The sequence below is a fragment of the Cavia porcellus genome, unplaced genomic scaffold, assembly GCF_034190915.1.
Source record: "Cavia porcellus strain 051 isolate PalLab524CR breed Dunkin Hartley unplaced genomic scaffold, mCavPor4.1 scaffold_9, whole genome shotgun sequence".
Taxonomy (NCBI): Eukaryota; Metazoa; Chordata; class Mammalia; order Rodentia; family Caviidae; genus Cavia; species Cavia porcellus.
In genome coordinates, this window is record NW_026947492.1 from 12,460,057 (window position 1) to 12,483,050 (window position 22,994).

Below are 22,994 nucleotides of genomic sequence, written 5' to 3' on the forward strand. Positions count from 1 at the left end.
GTTGGTCCATTAAGATCACCTTACATAAATACTTAAACTGCTTGTAAAACTATTGTACATATACTTGGGGTATGCAGTGTTACTTTCTTTTGTTAACCCAGCTGCTCCTTGTATTAGTGTGATACTTTGATTACAAATATATCAAAAATGCTGACAGTCTTATCTCTCAATGTGTCAGGTTTCTTATGTATTCACCTATTTACTTATACAGTGTTAGGATGGAAGCCAAGGGCTTGCACATGGTAGGCAAGTACTATACCACTGAGCAACATCCCCAGCCCTGCCGTCATGTTTTTAATAGAATGAGATTACACATTTGATCTATGAAAGTATACTTCATATGCAACCTACTTGAAAAACAAATTTATCTTCGTGTATAATACAAAGAATTTCTTACAAAATATCTTCATTTATAAATTTTTGGGAATGTGGCTTTAAGTGAAAGACTATATAAAGTCTTTTGATAAATTTTAAAGCAATAATTTAAAAATATAAAAAGTGGTATTAAAAATAGTTTATTTGACTTAAAAGCACACCTTATAACTGACGCACTTGTGGGGTGTTTCATCATGCCTTCAAATCACAACATATGCAAATTTGAATTTAAAAACTAAAAATGTTAGTGCTGATTCCGTAGCGTCATGATGTGAAATCCAGCAATACTATTATTCTATGTTCAGAGTGATTTTAGCCTGTTTTGTTTTGCATGATTGCAACATACATGAAGGTATAGACAGCTATTTTGAAGATAATGAGAGACACTATGACAGCCATTGTTGACTTCCCTGTTGTTTGATCTTGAAGACCTAAAACACCTTCCTGTTCTTGTTCAGATCAGTACTATGCTGTGTTGTTTTGTGTGATTTCTCTGTATGTGAAAATATGGATAACTATTTGGAAGAAAACAAGAGACAATATGATAAATAGTGAAGATCTCTGTTGTCTTGCTTTGAAATTTATGTCTCGTACATTGCTTTCTTATGTTCTGTTTTGTTCGGTTGTGTTTAATTTTACCCTCTTTAAAATAAAAAAAATTAAAAATGTTAGCAAAAAGTATAATTTTTAGCTAAAAGGTTTCACAAGGTCATGAATGTCCCCTCTCCAGCTCCAGCCTCTTTACAGGTGAGGTAGCAGTATCTGACTTTATTTCTACCCTGTTCTAGTCATAGCACATTGCACAGTGAGTAGGGGGAGAAAGCCAATATTCCAAGGATTTCCTCCGAAAGCGGTAGGAGAGTAATTTTTATAAAGATGTCAGAGTCTATGGAGACAAATTTCAGTATCATTCTTCGGGGCATTTTGCATCTCATTTTCTCCAACCTTTCTCTCTCTCTCTCTTTTTTTTTTTTTTTGTACCAGGGTTCGAACCCACGACCTGGCACTTGCCAGGCAGGCACTTAGGCTGCTAAGCTAAATCTCAGGCTAACCTTTCTACCTTAATTTACAAGTGATGTAGGCTACAAGATAGTAAGTTATGGGAAGTTACCAGGAAGGAACATTGGTACTTATGAGAGAAGGTCTGGCTGTGTCGGGGTGAGGCCTTTTCAGTGGAGAGCCATTGTTAGCTGTACACACATACGCAGCTCTCTATTTTTGTCACTTGAGAGTACTTCCTGGAATGCTGAAAGGATTGCGGTTGTCTCACATTTTGCTCAGCCTTCTGTTTAAGTCTCCTTCTGTATTGTTTTCTTTGCATTCTTGGCACAGTTCAGTGGACCAGGAGAGGAGAAGTTGAAACATGCTGCTGCTACATTTTGCAGTAACCAGCCTTTTGCCCTGGAAATGATCAAGTCTCGTCAGAAAAAGGATTCTCGATTCCAGACTTTTGTGCAAGTGAGTTGAGTGAATCACATAAAAAAAAGAAAACAACAAATTTTTATCAATTATAGAATGCACTTGGGGAATTTTGATGTAGAATGTCTTTTGTAAGGATTACATTTGTGTTATTTTAAAAAGCCATACATTATCTTTTAAATTACTGGAAGGCATAAAGATGATTTTTGAATGATGAGTAATAATAAAAAATTTATCTTTATTAAAATACTTGACATAGGGGCTGGGGATTTAGCTCAGCGGCATAAGCGCCTGCCTTGCAAGCAGGCAGTCGTGAGTTCGATCCCTGGTACCGATGAAAAGGAAAAAGACAAAAAAAAAAAAATAAATAAATAAAATACTTGACATAGAAATTTATGTTACCGTGAGAGTTTTGTCAGGAAATGTGGCATTTATACTGTTAAAAAGGTATTGTTAAAGTATGAAAATAGGTGTGTATCAGGCCCAGGGAAGGTTGTAACAGCCATCGTACTCGTTGGAGTAGGATTATATATTGGTACTGGTAAAAGTCTGTGAAGACTTCTGTGTGATCCATTTGCCACATCCAGCCTGTTGCTTGTTTTTGTAAATAAAAATTTTATTGCGACAAAGTGTATTTATTTTTTGTGTGTGTAACAAATTACTGTAATATGGCCATTCAATGTAAGTTTATCATTGCAAGCTTTTGTGGTTGAGGAGTATTACTATATTTTAGTTAGATCCTTTTCTTCAGAGTTTTACCAGGTTGAAATCAAAGTGTCAGCTATAGTTGCAGTGCTCATTGGAGACTTGGGGCCTCTTAAGATCCCTAGTTATTACAAGCATTAATATCCTTGTAAATACGTAACTCAGGTCCCTAGCTTCCTGCTAGTTGTCAAGGAACCAGTCTTGGCTCCTAGGGAATGCCCTTATCTTTGTGCCCGCTTAGGTGATTTACAGGTAGACATTTGCTTTATTTCTGACTAGCAGGAATGCATCCCTGGCGCAGATTCTTTCTTTCAGAGGCTGCTCTGAAAATCCGGCCTACCGAGGATAGTTTGCTTTTTGATTAACTCACAGTCAACTGATGATAAACTAATATAGGAAGGATTTCTTATCATTCTCTCATACTTGCAGATTTCACCCACACTTAGTGGTGTGGGATTATATGGAAGGTACACACCAGAAGATGGGAGTCTCTAGGCCATTTTAGAATGTATTTTTTTAAATAAACAGAACCATATGCATTCATTTATGGATTGTCTATGGCTATTTTTGTGCTAGACAGCAGAGTTGAGTAGTTTTCTTGGTCTTCAAAGCCTAAATATTTACAAACTCAAATGTGACTGAAAAGTTTGGAGACCTCTGACAGATCAACCAACATATCTGTACTGGCAGCCACTGTGTCTACTTGGAATGACATACAATGAATTGTTAACTTTTGGTAGGCATGCCAGTCAAGAAAATGTGCCTAGATTTGCTGAACAGAGGAAGATAAAGCTGTTTTAACACACATGCAAAACAGTTCTTAGAATTCTTTATGGGTGCTCTGTCCTTGCTTAGACAGGTAGCAGAAGTCACTGGTTCAGTGTTAAAGACTGCCTTCCTCCAGAATGTGATTAATAAAGGAAAGAGACGTATTATGTGGAAAGATTTGTCTTAGTATTGTAAAAAATTGAATACATGGTACATGTTAGATACTTACTGTCCTAATAACTGTAGGTTCACTTACTGCACTTTAATTTCAGGATGCTGAAAGTAATCCATTGTGTCGTCGTCTTCAGCTAAAGGATATCATTCCCACTCAAATGCAGAGGCTTACTAAGTACCCACTTCTTTTGGATAATATTGCAAAATACACAGGTATATCATTGTCACTGAACTAAAAAACCTAGAAGTAAACACCAAACAAAAGCATGTCCTGCTAACCAGTCTATCCCGTCATGTTGCTGCCTAGAATTGGATTTCCAAATGGTATGACAGAATTTTCTAACAAGATAATATAGTCTTTTTCAGCCTGTTTGATTTAATATACTCCATTGATAACACACAGTGTGGCAAACTGGATCATGAACCAAATCAGGCACTGCTTGCTTTTGGAAATAAAGTTTTATTAGAACTCAGCCATATTCATCTATTTACATCCTTTGAAAAGTCTTTTCAACTTTTTACATTATAATGGCCGAGTTAAATAGTTACAACAGAGGCCATTTAGCCTGAAAAGTGTAAAACAGTTATCATCTAGGCCTTTGTAGGAAAAGCTTGCCCTAGCATATATTTTTTTCGTTGCGGAAGGTTAATATTGGGCTGAAGAGATATTTTGTATTTTTATTTATAGATATATTACTATTATTAATATGCATACTTTTTTATTAAGCAAACAAATGCATTTCTAATTCCAGCTCTCCTGTTTTGAAACATGAGATGAATCTGAGTTTCTCAGTTGAGCTTTAGGCTCTTGTACTTAGTTCTCATTAATAATATTATGCAACCAAACTGCTGTTTCTAGTGCCTGAGAATTTGAATCATAACTAGGCAATTTAAAATTACAGTATGTGGCAAAATAAGTAGTTTTACATTTATGCATGTTAATTTTTTTTAGTTTATCTGCTCAGTGTGGCTGTACTGTTTTATACCCTGGATTATAATTTGGGATATTCTGGTTCTGACTTCTTTAGATCATAGAGCTTCATTGTATTTCAGTGAACTTCATCTTAATGATACAAATGTTACAGTTTATTTTTTTAAATACAATTTTAAATTCAGAGAAACTTATTTTGGAATTTTTTAACTGAGTTACTCAAAAAATATCGTTTAATGGGTTCACTGGACATTATGTAAGCTCTGTACTGTGAAATTCCAGAAACAAAAATGGGACCCACTTGGGGCTGGGGATTTAGCTCAGCGTCTTAAGCACCTGCCTTGGAAGCAGGCAGTCGTGAGTTCGATCCCCGGTACCGATAAAAAAAGAAAAAAGAAAAAAAAAAGTGGACCCACTTGTATATCTTACATAGCGAATAAGACTTGCTTCCTGGAATGTGTAACACTGTGACCTCATTACTTTCTGTAACTTCCTGGATTTAGGGGTCTATACTATAGCTTCTTTTTAAAAATGAGAACTATTGTTTTAAAGTACTACTGTATTTTCCCAAAAGTAAAACCTAACTGGAATATAAACTTCAGCTATAATTAAAAGCTGTTCATTACTGAGGTGATGGCCGATGTCATGACGAAGATGATGCATCGATGTTGTGCTGCACAGTAGTTATCTGGAATGGCAAGTGAGGCAAGGGGAGGCTGAGTGGAGTTGGTGTTTTTATCTCTAGTTAGGTCTCATTTGGGGGGAAATAGGAGTCATCAAAGTCTTACCTGTCCAGAGACTTCCTGAGTTAAGACCCTGGTATAGGTTTTAACTGATAGGAAAATATTTAGAGTCTTAGTATGTACTTACAACTGTCGAAGTAAAATGAAATTTCCTATGCGTATTTTTCTGATTTTCTTATTTCACGTTTTGGGCTTATTTCCCTTGTTTAGACTGGCCAACAGAAAGGGAAAAGGTGAAGAAAGCGGCAGATCACTGTCGTCAGATATTAAACTATGTCAATCAGGCTGTCAAGGAGGCAGAAAACAAGCAGGTAAGCCACGAAGGTACAGGGCGGTATGAGAATATTAAGTTAGTAATATCTGGAACCTGAAATAATAATTAAAGTTGTCATTACATAACTGATGGGCAGGACATTTGTTAGCTATTCATGTAGAAATTTGGCAATGTTTAAATGAAAATGTACTTGCCAGATACATTTGAGTCTAGATACATTTGTGATAGAATATCAGAGCGTATTTGTGTTGAGTATCTTTAGGTGCTTGTTTATGCTTTTATTACTGTGTGCATTCAACAGATAGTTGTAGAACATATGCTGTTCTATTTAGAGTGGTTGTGAAAATGAGCCCACTCACTGTCCATGTTGAGCTTGTTTTCTGGTAGGATAGAAAGGCATTTAACAAATTGTAGTGCAGGTGTTTCTCATCAGCTGCGATAACTGCTATCAAAGAGAATTCCAGGATACTGTGAGTATCTAACTGGGTGGCCTAGTTGAGTTTGGGGATGTTAAGTAGTGGTCATCAGAAAAACTTCCTTCAAGAATTGACATTTTAGGCCTGCTCTAAAGGGTGAGTAGAATTGAACCTAAACTGTGTGGAAGTGAGTAACACAGAGGTAGAAGATCCACTGCATACAAAAGTCCTGTCATGCAAAAGAAGCACGACCTGTTTGAGGAATTGAAATATAAATGAGTGTAGAATGTGCTTAGTAAGTGTCAGTGTCATAAAAAGAGGTAAGTTAAGATTAGAACCAAATTATACAAGGCCCTTTTCACCATGTTAAAGACTTGATTTTTATTCTAAAAGCAGTAGGAATTCAGTATAGACATTGAAGGTGTTCACAGCTCCACCGTAGCACTCACACTGTTCTTTGGAGAGTGGATTAAAAGGTGAAGATAGTGGATGGGAGAACCTAGTCATGAATCTGTTGGCAGTACAACTAGAGAATGGCAGAACCTGGAGAAGTATTCCGGGGGTAAGACTGGCAGGACTTGGTGTTTGGCTCAGAGAAGGCTTTGAGTGGAAGTGGTGTCAAGATGAATCCCCAGCTTTCTGGTTGCATATGTGGATGGACTTTCAGACTTGGGGGGAAGACGATGAGTTTGGCTAGGGATTTCAGGTGGAGATGTGCAGGAAGCGGTTAGCTGCATGGGTCCACCCTCAAGAGAACTAGTCTGAAGACAGAAGTTTAATATTGTGACTGGGCCAAGGGCCCATGCCTGTTCTCCCAGCGCTTGGGAGGCTGAGGCAAGAGGATCACTGTGAGCTCATGATCAGCCTGAACTGCATATCGAGACCCTGTCTCAAAAAAACAAAACCAAAAACAAACAAAAGCAGCAACAACAAAAAGAAGGTTGCGAACCTATGAACATAAGTGGTATATTGAACCCATGGACAATGGGTGTCGTGTTTTAGGAACTGAATATGTAATGACTCTGTTAGGGAAACTGTAGAAAAATAGTTACTTTCACATGTATTGTTTAGAGTATCGATAAAATCCAAGAGGGAAATTTGGCAATGTTTAAATGAAAATGTACTTGCCACTCTTCTCCTTTTTTTTTTTGATACCAGGGATTGAACTCACAACCTTGCGTTTACCAAGCGGGTACTTACATCACTGAGCTAAACCCCTGGCCTACTTCTACTTTTTGATCCAGCAATTCCATTTGTAGTGATTTTACTTAGAATAAATGAAGATTTATTTCCACAAACAGATGTATACAAGAGTGTTTATGGCAGCTTTATTCAAAATAGCCAAAAGCTAGACACAGCCCAACAATTTATCAGCAAGAAAGTGGATAAACCAACTGTGGTATCATCATAAAATAGAATGCTACTTGTGATAAAAGGAAATGGTTCTCACTAATACACTGAGTGAAAGAAACCAGGCATAAAATAATAACATATACTTCTACTTATGTAAACTTCCAAGAGGCTGAACTCATCTGTAGCGGAAAATCTTAGAAAAATGGTTGTCTGTAAAGATGGGGGAATAGAGATTAACTGGGAAGAAGTACAAGAACATATTCTGGGATGTTCTGGTAATTTTCATATCTTGATAGGAGTTTGAGTTATCAAGATGTATGCGTATGTCCAGATTTGTACAAAGACTTTAAAAATATACGTTTCACAGTGTGTAACTTTGACCTTTTCTTTTTTTTTTTCGATACCAGGAATTGAACTCAGGACCTTGTACTTGCTAGGCAGGCATTGTGCCACTGAGTTATATGCCTGGCCAGTCATGATTTTGACCTTTAAAAAACTATAAACAGATATTGATCTCTTGTTAATGATATACATGCTGCAGTACTTAGTGTTAGAATGTACTTAGGTCTGTGATTTATTTTTAAAATGTATACAAAAAATAAGATGTTTGGGTAGGTAGAAGGATGAATAGATGGATAGATATGTAATTAAATATATCAATGTGTGTGTGATAGATGTATCTGATGGGTATTCATTACACACATTCAAACTTCTCTGTGTATTTAGAAATGTTTATGGTTTTTGAAGCCTTTAACAGTTCTTCTAGAAATTTATTCTACAGTTATATCTGTACAAGTATACAGGACATCTTAGTAGAGTTTGTTATTGGAGAAGTTTGAAATTAACTGATTTGTCTGTCACTAAGATGTTAAGTACTATATAACTATTAAAAAACAATTAGACATGTCTATAAATGTCCTAATGTGGAACAGTCTCTCTCTCTCTCTCTCTCTCTCTCTCTCTCTCTCTCTCTCTCTCTCTCTCTCTCTCCCCCCCTTTCATACACACACACACACACACACACACACAGAAAGATTTATGTGGATTTATTAATCTACCATTTGGATGAGGAATGGATGTAAGAATACCATAGAAACCCATAATGCTACCTCAGGTTGTTTGAAAAGGATTCATGTATCCTTTTCAACACTTTTTTTTTTTTTTTTTTTTAAATTTTTATTTAAAGAAAAGGAAACGAAAAAAAATACATGGAAATTAAAAAAAAAGGGTAGAAATAATTCTAAATTACAGACAAACAAAGGGTAAGAAATTGCCAGTTGATAAGTTACAAATTGTCATCTTCGAAATGGCTGTTCAGGTTATAGAATTAAAGTATATAGAATGACATTCAAAAAAAAAATGACCCTACAAACCATTCTGCTCTATGGCCGAACAAAAGCTCTGTAATATGATTATCAGTCACACCTATTTGTTTTACATCTCTAAGAGGATAAGGTTAACCATATCAAAACAGAACAGAACATTTAAAAAAAATAAAAAAACAATTTAAAGAAATACAGATTTCAAAGCAAGTCCACTGGAGATCTACCTTATCTATCTAGCTTCTTACAAATAGTTGTCCCTAACTTCACCCACTTTCTATACTTATTGCATATTATAGAACTAATCAAATCATTACAGGATGATGGAGTCTTTTTAGGTCCTCAAGTTCCAAATTAGGGAAGACAATACCAACTACCATCGCATCTCTCATTCTCTTTGTGATAGCCGTCCCCATCTCTGCATATGCTGAAGTTGAGCTGAAGAAACCAGTCCAGAGTCATTTTAATCAGCAAGCAATAGATTGCTAGAATTTATATTATAATGCTACAAAATAAGCCTCGGGTTTTTCATGTTTCTTCCTCAGAGTATTTGTTCCTATCCTCTCTGTATTATAGGGAAAACCAAGTCATAACAAGATAACGAAACAATTTCCTAGATAATCATGCAATGGATAGGACTTATAAAACTATAATATAAATGATCTTCCGTAGCTACTATGTTTTCTCTTGTTATTTTCAATAGATTTGTCGACAACACTGGCTTATTATAGTTAAACATACTATCACCTATTTTTATAAAAACTTATCTTTGACTGCATTGTAGTATTTGAGAGCTGTTACTGATTCATACCAGTATGGATATCCTTTACATCTTGTCATGCTCAGAGTAGTTTCCTCTACTTTTAGGGTTGATTCTAACACGCATACCGATTTCTAATAGGATCAGTCAAGGCCAACCAATAGTCTTATGTTTCAGATACAATTAAGATCAGTCATAGTAAGACAATGTAAGTAATACAGAATTTCAGCCTAAGTCAATAGGAAAGTAAGGATAGTTGCCGAGGTATAACCTGCTATTTTTGGTTCTAGAGGTCTGTGTCCTCAAATCTGATATGAGTGGACAGACCAGAACAAATTTAATTCAATCTAAATATGTCACTAGAACTACTGTGTCTTTTAAATCGTTATACACCATTAGCAATGACCTCTGCTTTTTTTTTTTAAATATAGTTTCAGAGCTGTCTCTACCAAAGACTAGCTTACCGTCTCTGCCTCATGTCTGCTACTCCACTTTTCTGCTATAATTTGTCCACCTTATTCCCTCATTCCATGGTCTGCACCGTTCACTGAGGCTTCTCTGCCACTGTAGCTGTAATCCTGATATCTCTTCCTCTCTTTCTCTGTAATGTCCTTCAGCGCTCTCTGTAGGGTTGGATTGGTGGCCACGAACTCCCACAGTTCCTCCTTGTCTTGAAAGTATCTTATTTCTTCATTAATTTTTAGAGAGAGTTTTGACGGATATATGAACTTAGGTTGCATATTTTTTTCCTTCAGGACTTGGAATATTTCTCCCCACTCCCTTCTTGACTTAAGAGTTTGTGATGATAAGTCTGCTGTTATTTTGATAGATTTCCCATTATAGGTAACCTGCATCCTTTCTCTGGCTGCTTTTAATATTGTTTTTTTGGTGGATTTCTGGGATCTCGATTATTATATGCCTAGGCGTAGATCTGTTTTGGTTGTAGGTAGCTGGCGTTCTGTATGCTTCTTTTATCTGGATATCATTTCTTTTTGCTATACGTGGGAAATTTTGCTTTAATATCTCTGTGAATATTTTTTGTATTTCATTTTTGGATGTTCCTGCTTCCTCACTCACATTCTTTATCCTTAGGTTATGTATCTTTTTATCATCTTCCAGTTTTAGAATTGCTTCTTTCTGGTTCCTTGTTATTTTTAAGAGGCTTTTTCTTTCACGTTCATAAGCCCTAAATCTCTCTTCAAGTTTCAGAAGGTTGTCTTTAGTTTCTGTCAAGGCATTTTGCCAATATTCAATGGAGTTCTGAGTTTCCTGATATTCTCTTTGGATCTGTTTCATGTATTCTAAATTATGCTTAAATTCTTCTTCAGATGCTTCTCTTTCTTTTCTGATTTCCTCAGTTCTTCCATCTGTGTTCTCTTGGGCAGGGCTTGTCATTTCTTTAATTAATCTCTTTATATCTTGCCTCACTTGGATCAGGAGTACATCTTTGAATTCCTCTATGAGATCATGTAAGTACTTTTTAATTTCGGCTGATGCTGTGTCGAGTAGAGGATGGTTACTGTGCTTGTTCTCTTCAGTGTTTAGTTCTCTTGGGTTTAATTTCTCCTGTTGAACAGCTGGAGGTTTTTTTTTATTTTTATCTCTTGTCATGTTTCTGGTTTCTTTCAGACTGTCCTGGAGTTCTCTGGCCCTCTCCGAATTGCTTAGGGCCTTTCAGAAGCGTGCTGGCTTGAGTTTTTGCTGTCCTCCCCAATTTGCTGTTATCTGGGGAAGGCTGGGATGTAGGGGCGGTACAGTCTAGTCTCTAGCCTCTGTGTCAGTTAGTTCATAAATTAGGCTGTACTTTCTGGTTGTCACTGAGTTGTGACTATTTTGTATCTGCTTATTGGGCCCCAAGCAGAGGCTTGGTTTAGCCCCAGTAGCTCCTGCCAGTTCTCTTTGAATCAGAAGCAGCTGGGTAATGGCACAGGATTCTGCCCAGGTCCCAGCCGTTCTCTTCTAAACCTCTCTGTGATAGGTGCACCAGAAAAGCAGATCTGCCCAAAACAAAGATGGCTCTCACTAAGTTCTCTGTGTGGAGCTGAAGCCAACAAGTAATCAGGCTCTGCCAGGACTTAAGATGTCTTCCACCAGCCCTCCCTACAGGGCGACCTGGTGGTGTCACTAAGCTGCGATATCTGCCGCCAGGCTAATATGTCTGCACCAGATTCTGTGTTATTGATTTCCCCTTGGTGGCGGGCCAGCTGTTCTCTGGTCAAACCCAGCAGCGGCCGGGGTTTTCTGTACTCACCAGGGTCCGGTGCAAGTCCTTGTTCCAGGACCGCCGCACACCAAGCTGTCCACTTTTCCCCCACTCGCGGCTCAGCGCTGACCGGTCAGATTTCTGTGCACCGTTTAGATTTGAATCGCCAGAGCTTTGTACATCCGCTCTGGTGCTACTTGGAGTCTCGAACTGGCTGCTACTTGGAGTCTCGATCTGGGTCTCAGTTTCCTGCGGTCTCCAAAAGCAACTCAGCTTTTCGTGCTGGGTCCATGAGTCTGTTTGTTGATTCAAGGGCGCGGGATTTGTAGCCTCCAGTCTCAGCACGACTTTAAATCCTCCAGTTGTACTGTCTTGGTTAATAAGAATCGCTATTGATTTGTCTGGTCCTCTCCATGCTGTCTTTTTTTATCTTTGAGTTTGAATTCTCTGGAGAGATTCTTCGCTCGATCACCTAGCTTGCCGCCATTTTACAATCCCCCTTTTCAACACTTTTCAGCACACTAGAGATCAGTGTACTCGAATATGGATACATTCTGTTTACATAAGAAATGAATCTTAGTGATTCCTTTAGAGAAGATTGTGGAAAATTGGAAGGAGACTTTTTATTGCATGCTTTATATTACCTCCTGAATGTTGTACTCTGTAACTGATATACATATTTAGAAAGTGAATATAAGCAGTTTGGAGCCAGAATTTGAAAAGAGGATTGAGAAGGGACCACAAAAAAGAAAAAACTAGAAGGTAATATCACCATAACCAAAGAGGTGATATTTAAGAAAGTGTGTTATTAGTCAAGCTGGATATCTCAGCAAACTCAGTAAAATGCAGATTTAAAAATGTCCGTGATTCAGAAACAGATTTTCATGGGCAAAGCAATAACCACGACTCCATCTTACCTGCTTTTCAGCGCTTAGAAGATTATCAGCGCCGCCTTGATACCTCCAATCTGAAGTTGTCAGAGTATCCAAATGTCGAGGAGCTCAGGGTAAGAGAAGGTCTAGTCATCATTTTAAAAAGTAAAATATACTAACGATTGCAGATTATTAATATCTCAGTGGGAATATCCATCATCTGAAGGAGTTCTATATCATATTGTTTATATTTATGATTTTATTCTGACTTTATATGTCTTACCTGTATGATGGTTACTTTTGTCTTGTTAGAATAATATTTTGTGAGAAGCTAACATTACATGACAGTATCTGTCAGGAAACTAACAAACACTGGTCATTAGTAAATTTAATTTTACTGTGTCCTGTTGCTGTTTACTACCAGCACTTTCTATATCACAAATAAAGAAATTCTTTTTCCCTGAAGTTCTTGAGAATCATAAAAAGTTGAAATTGTTACAAGAATGATAGTAAAATATTTACTAATTCCACTTCTTGTACTTGGGCTTTGTATCATAAACTTTTTAGCATTTTAAGTTTCTTACACCATTTTTCTAGGTAGTTGTTCTGGCAGATTTGGTGTCTTTTTAAAATAAATTTCTATCTCCTGAGTAACATTTTATTTTAAAAAAAGCATGCTAAGTGCTAAACAGCTGCTCGTGGTGCCTGCCTATATCATTAGCACTGTCACAGGGAGATCAAAATTTTGGGTCTGGCCTGGACAACTTAATGACTTAGCCAGACTTTGTCTCAAACAATAAAAATGTGCAGGGGATGTAGCTCAAGGTCAAGGTGCTGACTGAGTTCAATCCCCAGATATGGGGAGGGGAGAGAACATTAGGAATGTATCCTGTTAATTTCCAAAGACTGAGGTTTTCCTAGTGCTACTTATGCTAAAAAGAAAAAGATTTTCTTACAAATAATTTATTGGCATGAAGAGTAAGCATTGAACTTTTTATGTTGAATGCTGTTCTTTACAACTTCCTTTAGAATTAGAACTACAAGATGCAGAAGCCTCTTATAGATAAAGCCACATGGTGCATCTTCCTGATCTAAGGCATGGGTTGGGAATGTAGTGGCTGAGGGTTTGTAGCTTCATTTTCACAAGCTATTATCATCTATTTCGAGTGAGATTTGGAAGATGGTACTCTGGAATGTTTTTCTGCAAGATGCTTTTTCTTTTTTAAAAGATTTTTTGCAGGTTACTTTATTCTACTTTCAAAACAGATTGCAATAATAGTTGAATGTAAGTGGTATTTTATATTAAGAATGTTTTGAAAAGAGATCAAATTTTATGGAAAATCATCTTACTGAGTGCTTGCAAATCATCTCACTGAGTGCAATACTCTTTGGCAGAATTTAGATTTAACAAAAAGGAAGATGATTCATGAAGGGCCATTGGTTTGGAAGGTGAATAGAGACAAGACTATTGGTAAGTCTGATTTGTTTGTCAGATTTTGGGGAGAGTGGAAAAAGGGAAAGAATAGGAAAATTCCTTTTTGCCAGACAGAAAAGAAAAACCCATTCACAATTTGCAGTACTGTAGTTAGCAGTGCTACTTTGATCTATTTAGATAATTATAGAAAATCTGCTTCTGTTATTTTGCTTTATCTAAAGTATTAAATATTTATTTAGGAATTTAGCAGAAAACTTTGTCATTAATCACTCCTGTTTCTGTGAGTCATTGTAGTAAATTTTCTTTAAGCCAGTAACTCTCAACTATCTTTGGTGAGGGACTATTGTTTTTAATTCTTATTGGTCACAAACTGACAATAAAAATAAATGAAATCAGTTTTTAAATTATTAGATTTAAAGATGTAAAATTGCTCCATCAAATTGTTAAAAAAATACATTTCAATTTCTGTACTTCCCACCTTTTCTGTATTTTTATTTCTAGATCTGTATACGTTATTGCTGGAAGATATTCTGGTATTGTTACAAAAGCAAGATGATAAACTGGTGTTAAGGTGCCATAGTAAGATTCTGGCATCTACAGCTGACAGCAAACACACATTCAGTCCTGTCATTAAACTGAATACAGTGTTGGTTCGACAAGTGGCAACAGGCAAGTATGTTTACTGGAGGGTGCTAACCTTCAGACGCAGCGTGTAGCTCTGTCAGGTACTCAGTGTTGCTTATGTAGCACAACTGGTAGACTTTTGTTTCTTTTTATACTTAGGCAAATTATGTGAAGTTTATTTTCTTTGTTTTTTGGGGGGAATTTTTTGGTACGGCAGGCATTTATGCCACTGAACTAAATCCCTGGCCCCCGACGTGAAATTTATTAAAACTGAATTGAGCTAAGTGTGGTGGCATATGCCTATAATCCCAGCACTTGAGAGACTGGGATAAGAGGCCACTACAGCTATGTAGCAAGTTCCAGGTAACTATACTATATAGTGAGACCCTTTCTTTAAAATGAAAAGCAAAAGGAAATAAAACATTTTTTAAAATAGATTAAGAATTTATACCTCCACAATATTTAAGATGCTTCAATTCTCTGAGTCATTTTCTTTTCTTTTTTTTTGGTAGGGGTGGGGCTGTTTTCAAAACAGGTTCTCACTATGTAGTTTAGGCTGGTCTTGAGCTTACCTTGTAGCCCAGGATGACCTTAAATTTGCAATGATCCTCCTACCTCAGCCTCCCCGAGTGCTGGGTTTACAGGTGTGTGCTACCACACCCACACTTCTGAGTCATTTTCTGCATTTGAGAGTTTTTGCAGGGGCCAAAATTTTGCTCAGTGGCTTAAGCACCTGCCTGGCAAGTGTGAGTTCGTAAGTTCAATCCCTGGTACCACTAAAAAAAAAAGAAAAAAAAAAAGTTAACTAACAGTTTAGCAGAAGTTAGTTCAAAAGAGATACAAAGGAATAATAATACCCAGTTCAATGTTGTTGTAGTCAAGGATTACAAGGAGAACAAGGACACATAATTTACGTATTTATTTTATAATAGTCACCCAAAGATTCAAACATGAAAAGTGCAGGAAATCTGTCCATACACTAAAGACCTAGAGAATCCAGCTGAGGGTCTGGAGCCCATGGCAGTAACCTGCATGAGTTCAGCTGAAGACCCAGTGCCAATGACAATGCCTCCCAGAAGTCCAGCTAGAGGCCTACAGCCCATAACAGTGACTCAGGCAAGTCTTTTTCATGGGTCTGTGCTGGGAAGGCCCCAATGTCAGTGGTAGAAGTTAGAAAATGTGTGCCAGCGGGAGAAAGGGTCCTGTGCCGGCAGGCTGAGAGTTGTGCAATGGAACTCGGAAATAATGCTCAAAGTAAGAACCAGAGCTCCCCTGAAAACCATCACAGCCATCCTCAACAACACTGAGGTCTCAAGCTCCTTCAACGATAAGGACAGATGAGTTCATATCAGGAAGACAGTGTGATAAGCTTCTCCTGGAGATTGAGCAGTACACCATCTTCCCTTCAGGAATCAGGAAGCCTCGTAAAGATCAGAGCTCTCCTGAAGTGAACCACAGCCAATCTCAGCAACAACAAGGTCCTGAGCTTCTCTGACAATAAGAACACCTAAGTTCATACCAGGAAACAATCTTGACAAGTTTCTCAGGAGAGCAAGAGGCAACAGGAGCACCGACAGCATCAAACAGCAACACTTCTTCCCCAGTTCTCCTTTAATGTTTGCAACAATCCTTCAGATGGGCCATCCACGCTCAGTACCACGCTGATTCAGTTCAGCTGGTATTACAAGTTGACTGCCACCCCAAGTATCTTGGACTTTGACCTGTTGCTTCTGATCTACAGTGAAATAGTATTACTTTTTACAATCTTCATTTTATTGAAATATACCATATATAGTATAACATGATGCAACATTTCAGTATACAGCTTCATGAATTTTTAGGAAGTAAACATATGCAAATTTTATCTGAATTTAGATGAGGATTTTTTTTTTTTTTTTTTTTTTCGTCTTTTTCCTTTTTATCGGTACCGGGGATCGAACTCACGACTGCCTGCTTGCAAGGCAGGTGTTTATGCCGCTGAGCTAAATCCCCAGCCCCTTAGATGAGGAATATTAACAGTACCCTAGAAGTAACACACATGAACTCTGTATATCAGAGTGATAAGATAAACTTTGTATTTTTTTTCTTCAGATAACAAAGCTTTATTTGTCATCTCCATGTCGGATAATGGGGCCCAAATTTATGAACTGGTGGCACAGACAGTTTCTGAAAAGACTGTGTATGTATTACCTACCTTGCTGTCATTAATAGTTTTATCATCTCGTGTAATATTACACAAATTTAACTTTCTTTTATAAGACTTTGAAAATCACAAACAATATAGTCACCAGGTACCTTCTTCTCTATCCTTTTAGAGATAGTCCCCTACAGACTTTTGCCCTTTTAGATTAAAAAAGAAATTTTCTACAGAGAAAATTCTCAAAAGTTTCAAGTGAATTTTTTAAATGAGCAGTATATCTGTAATGTTGTTATATTTTTCTTTATCACTTTACAATCTCTGCCTAGTCTTATGTCACCAATTCAGGCAGAATTGTTTTCTGTTTTGTGTTTTGGGGGGATTGTTTTTGGTTTTTGCTTTCTCAGTGTATTTAAAGAGTATTTCTTTTTTTTTTCTTTGTTTTATAATTTGGGTTCCCTTTCAAACTTCCTGAAGCTGGCAAGACCTAATCTGTCGAATGGCTACATCAGTGAAGGAGCAGTCCACAAAGCCAGTGATTCCGTTACAGTCACCACCTTGCGAGTGAGTGTTACTTTGTGTCATAACAGGACTGTTGTATTATAGAATTTTGTGGTTTTTGTCAGAAAAGAAATTGATTATTCTTCTGTTGGGTTGTAACAAAGTTTGGACATGTCATGAAGCTCAAAGATCTTTTTCTTCTACAGAGGAGACAATGACGAAGAAGAATCTCCAAAAGTGGAACATCATGGCATTTCAGTCACTAATCTACAGAGTCCAGGTTAAGTATCAAAAATAAGTTTTCTATCTACTTAAATGCAAAGAAACTTTGAAACTTTTGGTTTCTACAGGTTCTAGCATCAGCTGTACTATTTAAGAAACCGTTTTGGAGCCTGCTGTGTGTCAGTATAACACTACCCTTAGTGTCATATGTTTTACTTCACAGCAGAAGATCACCATAGCTTAGGTGGTTATTATTTTTAAGTATTTCTTGAATGTTCATTGTAAAAGCTTAAAGTTTTGTTAAGATATACTCTGCCTTTTCCATTCCACTGAATAGACAGAGATTTGGGATTAGACTCTCCTTTAATATCATCAAAACCTCAGACTCATTCACTGAGTACTTCTGAAAAATCAGAGGCCGTCGATCTCTTTGTGGCTGAGAGACAGTTTGCAAAGGAGCAGCACGCAGATGGGACGCTAAAGGAGGGTGGAGAAAACTATCAGATCGCAATCCCAGACCCACACTTACCTGTCTCAGAAGAACGCTGGGCTTTGGATGCACTAAGGAATCGTAAGTTTTATCTCTAACTCATTACTTTTTTTTTTTTTTTGAGACAAGATCTCACCATGTAGTTGCTCAGGCTGTCCTTGAACTCACTGTGTAAAACAGCTAGCTCATACTCACGGTGTTCGTCTTGCCTCAGCCTCCCAGGTGCTGGGATGATAGGCATCACCACCACCTCTGGCACTGCAGATACTTAATAAGTCCACGAGTTGTGTAATACACTGAAGTGTCATTTAGGAGAATTCTAAAGAAGTTTGTGCTACAATTTTCCCTTCAAGAAATTTATATTCTAGTGAGGAAGATGCTAGAAACTCCTACCCGTCCCACCCCACCTTTGAGACAGTGTTATGGATTGGGGTGATCCGAGGAAGGAGACATTGAGAACCAGGGAGATACGATTATTCTCTTGAAGGAAGGGTAAGATTCAAACAGATTTGTAGAAGAACAGAAGTCATTCAGGCAAGAATAATGATAGGACCAAAAACAGAGACAGTGAGATAAAGGGTACTGTTCAGAGAGCAGTGAGGCTGTGGTGGACGCTGTGAGTGAAAACAGTGTGGAAAGCTGGGAAGATAGAAGATACACTCAGCCCCGCGGTGGCGAGCTTTAAATGCGAGACGGTGGGCTCTGGAGTACATGTCAGTGTTAAGAGCCTTTTCAGAACTACGTGTGTCCTCTAATTCTCTTTTGGACATCATAATATTTCTGCCAGAGCTCAGTTTGCACACAGACTCTCTGTTAGCTCCCTCCTTCCCTGTAGCCTAGTTCAGAATCACTAGCAAACATGGGAGCAGCATATCTTTAGGTGTAATGAAGTAGGGAAAAGTCTGAAAACATTTGCTCCAGCTATAGAAATCCACTAGAGGTTTTAAAGCTAGGGCATGACTAATGAAAAAAGATTATTCTAGCTGAGGGCTGAATAAGGATTTTAATGGAAAGAGGCCTGCACTTAGTGCGTTATCATAGTGGTCTGGGTTCAGTATTGCAAGGGTTTAGACTAGGATGATTTTGCAATCAAAAAAAGAGTCATCACATATTTAGAACAGTTGACTTATCTGGACATGAGGGCAAAGGAAAAGGAATATCTAGAGATAATTTCAGTATTCTTGTTGGAAATAAGAGTCAGAATGGACCACTGCTGCCTCCCCTACCTTTTGTTTGTTTTTGTTTTGGTACCAGGGATCGAACTTTTATGACCTCTCACTTGCAGGTGCTTATGCTGCTGAGCTAAAGTCTCAGCTTACTTTCCATTTTAAAACATGTCAAGATTAAGATAATGAAGGACAACCCATGCAAGAGGAAGTGAGTAGCAGAAAGTTGGAATTTTAGGACTGACAAGATTAGAAAGAGAAATTTGAGTGCCAAATCCATAAAGATTCATGGCATCTCTCTTTAAGTGAATGTAGAACAGAAAGACAGAGGATCAGACACTCAGACCTATGTAGAAACTGTTTACCTAAAGAAATGTAAGTTACAAATTAAGCCTGAGATGATATTAAGGAGTTGGTTGTTTAAAAATCTATCTTTTCTAGATTTTCTTGAATTAATAGACTTAGTGATTTCTGATGGTTTGACTGTGTTATCCTAGAGCAGTGTCACTGGGTAAGTGACCTCAGCATGAATTTAGCTCATTTGAAGTTTAACTGGTTCTTATTTTCAACAAGCTAAAGAAGCTGTGCCACCAGTAAGGTAGTTATTTTTTAAAATACTGGTGAATGGGGCTAGGGATTTAGTTCAGTGGCATAAGCGCCTGCCTTGTGTGTGGTCGTGAGTTCGATCCCCGGTACCGATAAAAAAAAAGACAAAAAAAAAAAAGAGTTAAAATACTGGTGAATATCTCCTCATTTTTGAGAATATATATATATATTTGTTGTTTAAAAGTTTTTTTTTTTTTTTCATACTGGGGATCGAACTCACGACCTCGCGTTTGCCAGGCAGGCACTTATGCTGCTAAGCTAAACCCCTGGCAGAGAGTATGTATATTACTACCAATCACTGAAATTAAATTTTATTACAAGGCAGTTTTATTCTCTCCACCATTTTAGGAGATTCTTGAGTTACTATAAATGATTAAGTATTCTATATGTCTAATCAAAATGTGGGGAAATGCCAATACCTACAGTGTTTGCTTCTAGAAAACACTAGCTTTTTTGTGTAGCTTAACATAAGCTTTTAGCATCCTTACATCCCTTTAGACTGCTATTTCAATTACACAGAAAATTAAATATGGCATGGTGTTGGGATTTGGGATTCTAAACAGAGGAGTACTTACCCACTTAACATGCTTAACTCTTGTCAGCTCTAGTTTAATGTTAAATGTTTTCTAGAAGATTTCATTTCATTTTTCAAAATCAGTGATTGTATGAGTATTTGGGACTAGGGATGTAGTTCAGTGCTAGAATGCTTGCCTAGCATGTGTGACAGTCTGGGTTCAGTTACCAGTACTGGAAAAAGAAAAAGATACAAGATTAAAATTTTTATTATATTCTCAAAAGATATGTAGTTTAAAGTTGATTGTCAACTCAGCTAATCTTGGCAATCTGAATGTGCTTTTCTTTCTCCTTTTGCTCTTTTTTTTTTTCTTCTTTTGTTCCTTGCCCTGACTTGTTAGTGGGTTTGTTGAAGCAGTTACTGGTGCAGCAGCTGGGTTTGACTGAGAAGAGCAGTCAGGAAGACTGGCGGCAGTTCTCCAGATACAGGACAGCCCCTCAAGAGGCTCAGGCCGACAGTGGGATCCAGAACTCTGAAAATACTAAGGTCTGTCATTCTGCCGAAGGACAGGTCCCCTTTAGAACTGGAGCTGGTGACAGTGCAGGTTGTAACAGTTCACGAACTTCAACTGAATCTTCTGCTCCACCGGATTCAGTGGTACTGGCATCCCAAGATAGCCAGACAAGTAACATTTTAGTAATGGACCACATGATTCTGACCCCAGAGGTATCTACCACAGAACCAGAAGGGGGTCTGGATGAGAGTGGAGAGCACTTTTTTGATGCCCGTGAAGCACATAGCGATGATAATCCATCAGAAGGTGATGGAGCAATTAAAAAGGAAGAGAAGGATGTTAATTTACACATCTCAGGCAAGTTTCATTATGTTTAAATTTTTATTTCGGTCATTGTTAACTGTACTGTGTTCTGGGGTGAATATTGTTTCAGTATCTAAGCACTGTTTGTGTGTATGTCTCTGTGTCTATAGTATTAATGTATTCCTTCATACAATAAGTTACTGGATCTGCTATATCCCAGGCCTCATCTTGGAGTCTGGGAAACAGAGAATTAATAAAATGCAAAAAATTCCCTAATCTCAAGAATCGTAACAATCCTTAGGGTAATAATAAGAAAACAAACAAATGTCAGTATTAGCAAGAAAGTAAGTTGACTCCAGGGGCAGAGAGTGATATGAAGGCAGTCAGGGATTTCAGGGAAGTAGACCTTTGCTGAGCAGAGATCCCTGTGGATGCCTGGGAGCATGGGAGCATGTCTCAGCGAGAGCAGAGGACAACCACGTGTCACGAGCAAGCTCTTTGTGGCAGGAGAAAGCAGAGTGGGAGAGAGCAGGAGGGGCCATAAGCAAGGTAATTGGTAGGGGAGTGAGTGGTGGCAGATCATATAGGGGCTTTCAGATTTCCAGCTTTGAACTTTTGAGATGCTAACCAGTGTGAAATTATTTAGGAGTTACCATGAAAGTTTACCAAGTTTAACTTTAACCTAAAGTGAGAAAATTCTGATAGACTTAAAACTTTGGAATTAATGAATTTTCTTTCTTGTAGTAGCTTTTCCAGTTATCAGCATATAAGCCTATTTATTCTGTCTTCATCAATAGGAAATTGCTTGATCCTTGATGGCTATGACACAGTGCAGGAGAGCTCCACGGATGAGGAAGCTGCTTCCTCATTTCTCCTGCAGCCTGTGGCAGGCCTCCCCTCCATGGACTCTGCCTACCAGGAACAGTATTCTCCTCAGAGCGCTCATTCTGATGGGGCAGGGTCACCATTCATCCCAGAATTCCTGCTCCAGCGACGCTGGGGAGCTATGGAAGATTCCTGTTTTGAGATCCAGACTCCCTCCTCTTGTGCAGATTCTCAAAGCCAGATCATGGAGTACATTCATAAGATAGAGGCTGACCTTGAGCACTTAAAGGTACCATACACTTGCACATCCATAGTACTTAATCATAAGAAACAAATTTAGTAGAACAAAACTATGGAATACTAAAATGCTGATACTGGTAGACTTGTCCAGATTTTGGTTTTTAATAGGTTTTTTTGATCATTATTCATAATAAACTTAAATAAAAAGCTAAGATTCACACTGTTTATCTTGTGACATATAAAGCAGAGAAGAAGTTGTAGCTCTGTAATTATCTATGTATGTTTATAACTTTAAGAATGTAAAAATGACTGATAACCCCAGCACTTGGGAGGCAGAGGCAGGAGAATTCTGAGTTCCAGCCTAGCCTGGGCTGCATAGTTCAAGAGCAACCTGAACTGCATAAAGAGACCCTGTCTCAAAGAGCAAAAAAAGGGTTTTATAAATGCTCAGGCAGCCATCAGATGACATAAACAACAAGTGAACCTTGGTATAGTTGTCAATTTAGGCTGCGAAATGCTATGACTTGCTATAACCTAGTAGTAATCTGTGACTCATTAGGAAATGCTAATAGTTTCCTAGGTGTCATGGCAGATAGAAATTGGCTTCAAAGGATCCTGCAGTCCAAAAACTTAGGCTTGAGTGGAATGTTTTATAAATTGGTAATGGAAGATGTCACTGTTTAAAAAAAGACTTGTGTGGCAGTTTTGAAGAAAAGGACCCTACTAAAAGTTGTCCTTCAGTAGACACTGCTAGAGCTCACATTTTTTTTTTTTATCACATTATTTAGTTGGAATGCTTTGGGGACTGGTTTAAAAGTGTGTTTTTCATCTTTTAGCTAAAGATTGTTCACCCTTAATATTTTAAACATCATATAATAGATTCTCATATGACCATATGTAGTATCATCCTGTGCTGATGAAATGAAGTAGCCAGAAGGGCGTTGTGTACAGGTTGGCGGTCATGTAGTTCATGCCATGCGACATGAGGCCGGCCCTATTTAGGTGACTCCTGGGGTAGAGGAATTGCCTTTCCTGCCACCACACACACACACACACACACACACACACACACACTTTTTTTTTCTTGGGAGCATTTGAAGCT

General features: G+C 37.8%; 1 protein-coding gene across 6 annotated transcripts in view; it reads left to right on the forward strand.

Annotated features, from left to right (window-relative positions):
• Positions 1-22,994, forward strand: part of Arhgef12 (Rho guanine nucleotide exchange factor 12) — a 155,205-nt gene that overhangs the window by 127,397 nt on the left and 4,814 nt on the right. For 4 of the 6 annotated variants that reach the window (XM_063255933.1, XM_063255934.1, XM_063255938.1 and 1 more), the window contains 13 exons: positions 1,708-1,833; positions 3,540-3,654; positions 5,326-5,426; positions 12,372-12,449; positions 13,711-13,786; positions 14,252-14,419; positions 15,784-15,852; positions 16,466-16,553; positions 16,989-17,075; positions 17,219-17,292; positions 17,572-17,805; positions 20,411-20,881; positions 21,625-21,941. In XM_063255933.1, the coding sequence (XP_063112003.1) occupies positions 1,708-1,833; positions 3,540-3,654; positions 5,326-5,426; positions 12,372-12,449; positions 13,711-13,786; positions 14,252-14,419; positions 15,784-15,852; positions 16,466-16,553; positions 16,989-17,075; positions 17,219-17,292; positions 17,572-17,805; positions 20,411-20,881; positions 21,625-21,941 (2,004 nt within the window). The remainder of the gene's footprint in view (positions 1-1,707; positions 1,834-3,539; positions 3,655-5,325; positions 5,427-12,371; positions 12,450-13,710; positions 13,787-14,251; positions 14,420-15,783; positions 15,853-16,465; positions 16,554-16,988; positions 17,076-17,218; positions 17,293-17,571; positions 17,806-20,410; positions 20,882-21,624; positions 21,942-22,994) is intronic. The other 2 variants (XM_063255935.1, XM_063255937.1) reach the window with 1 other exon arrangement.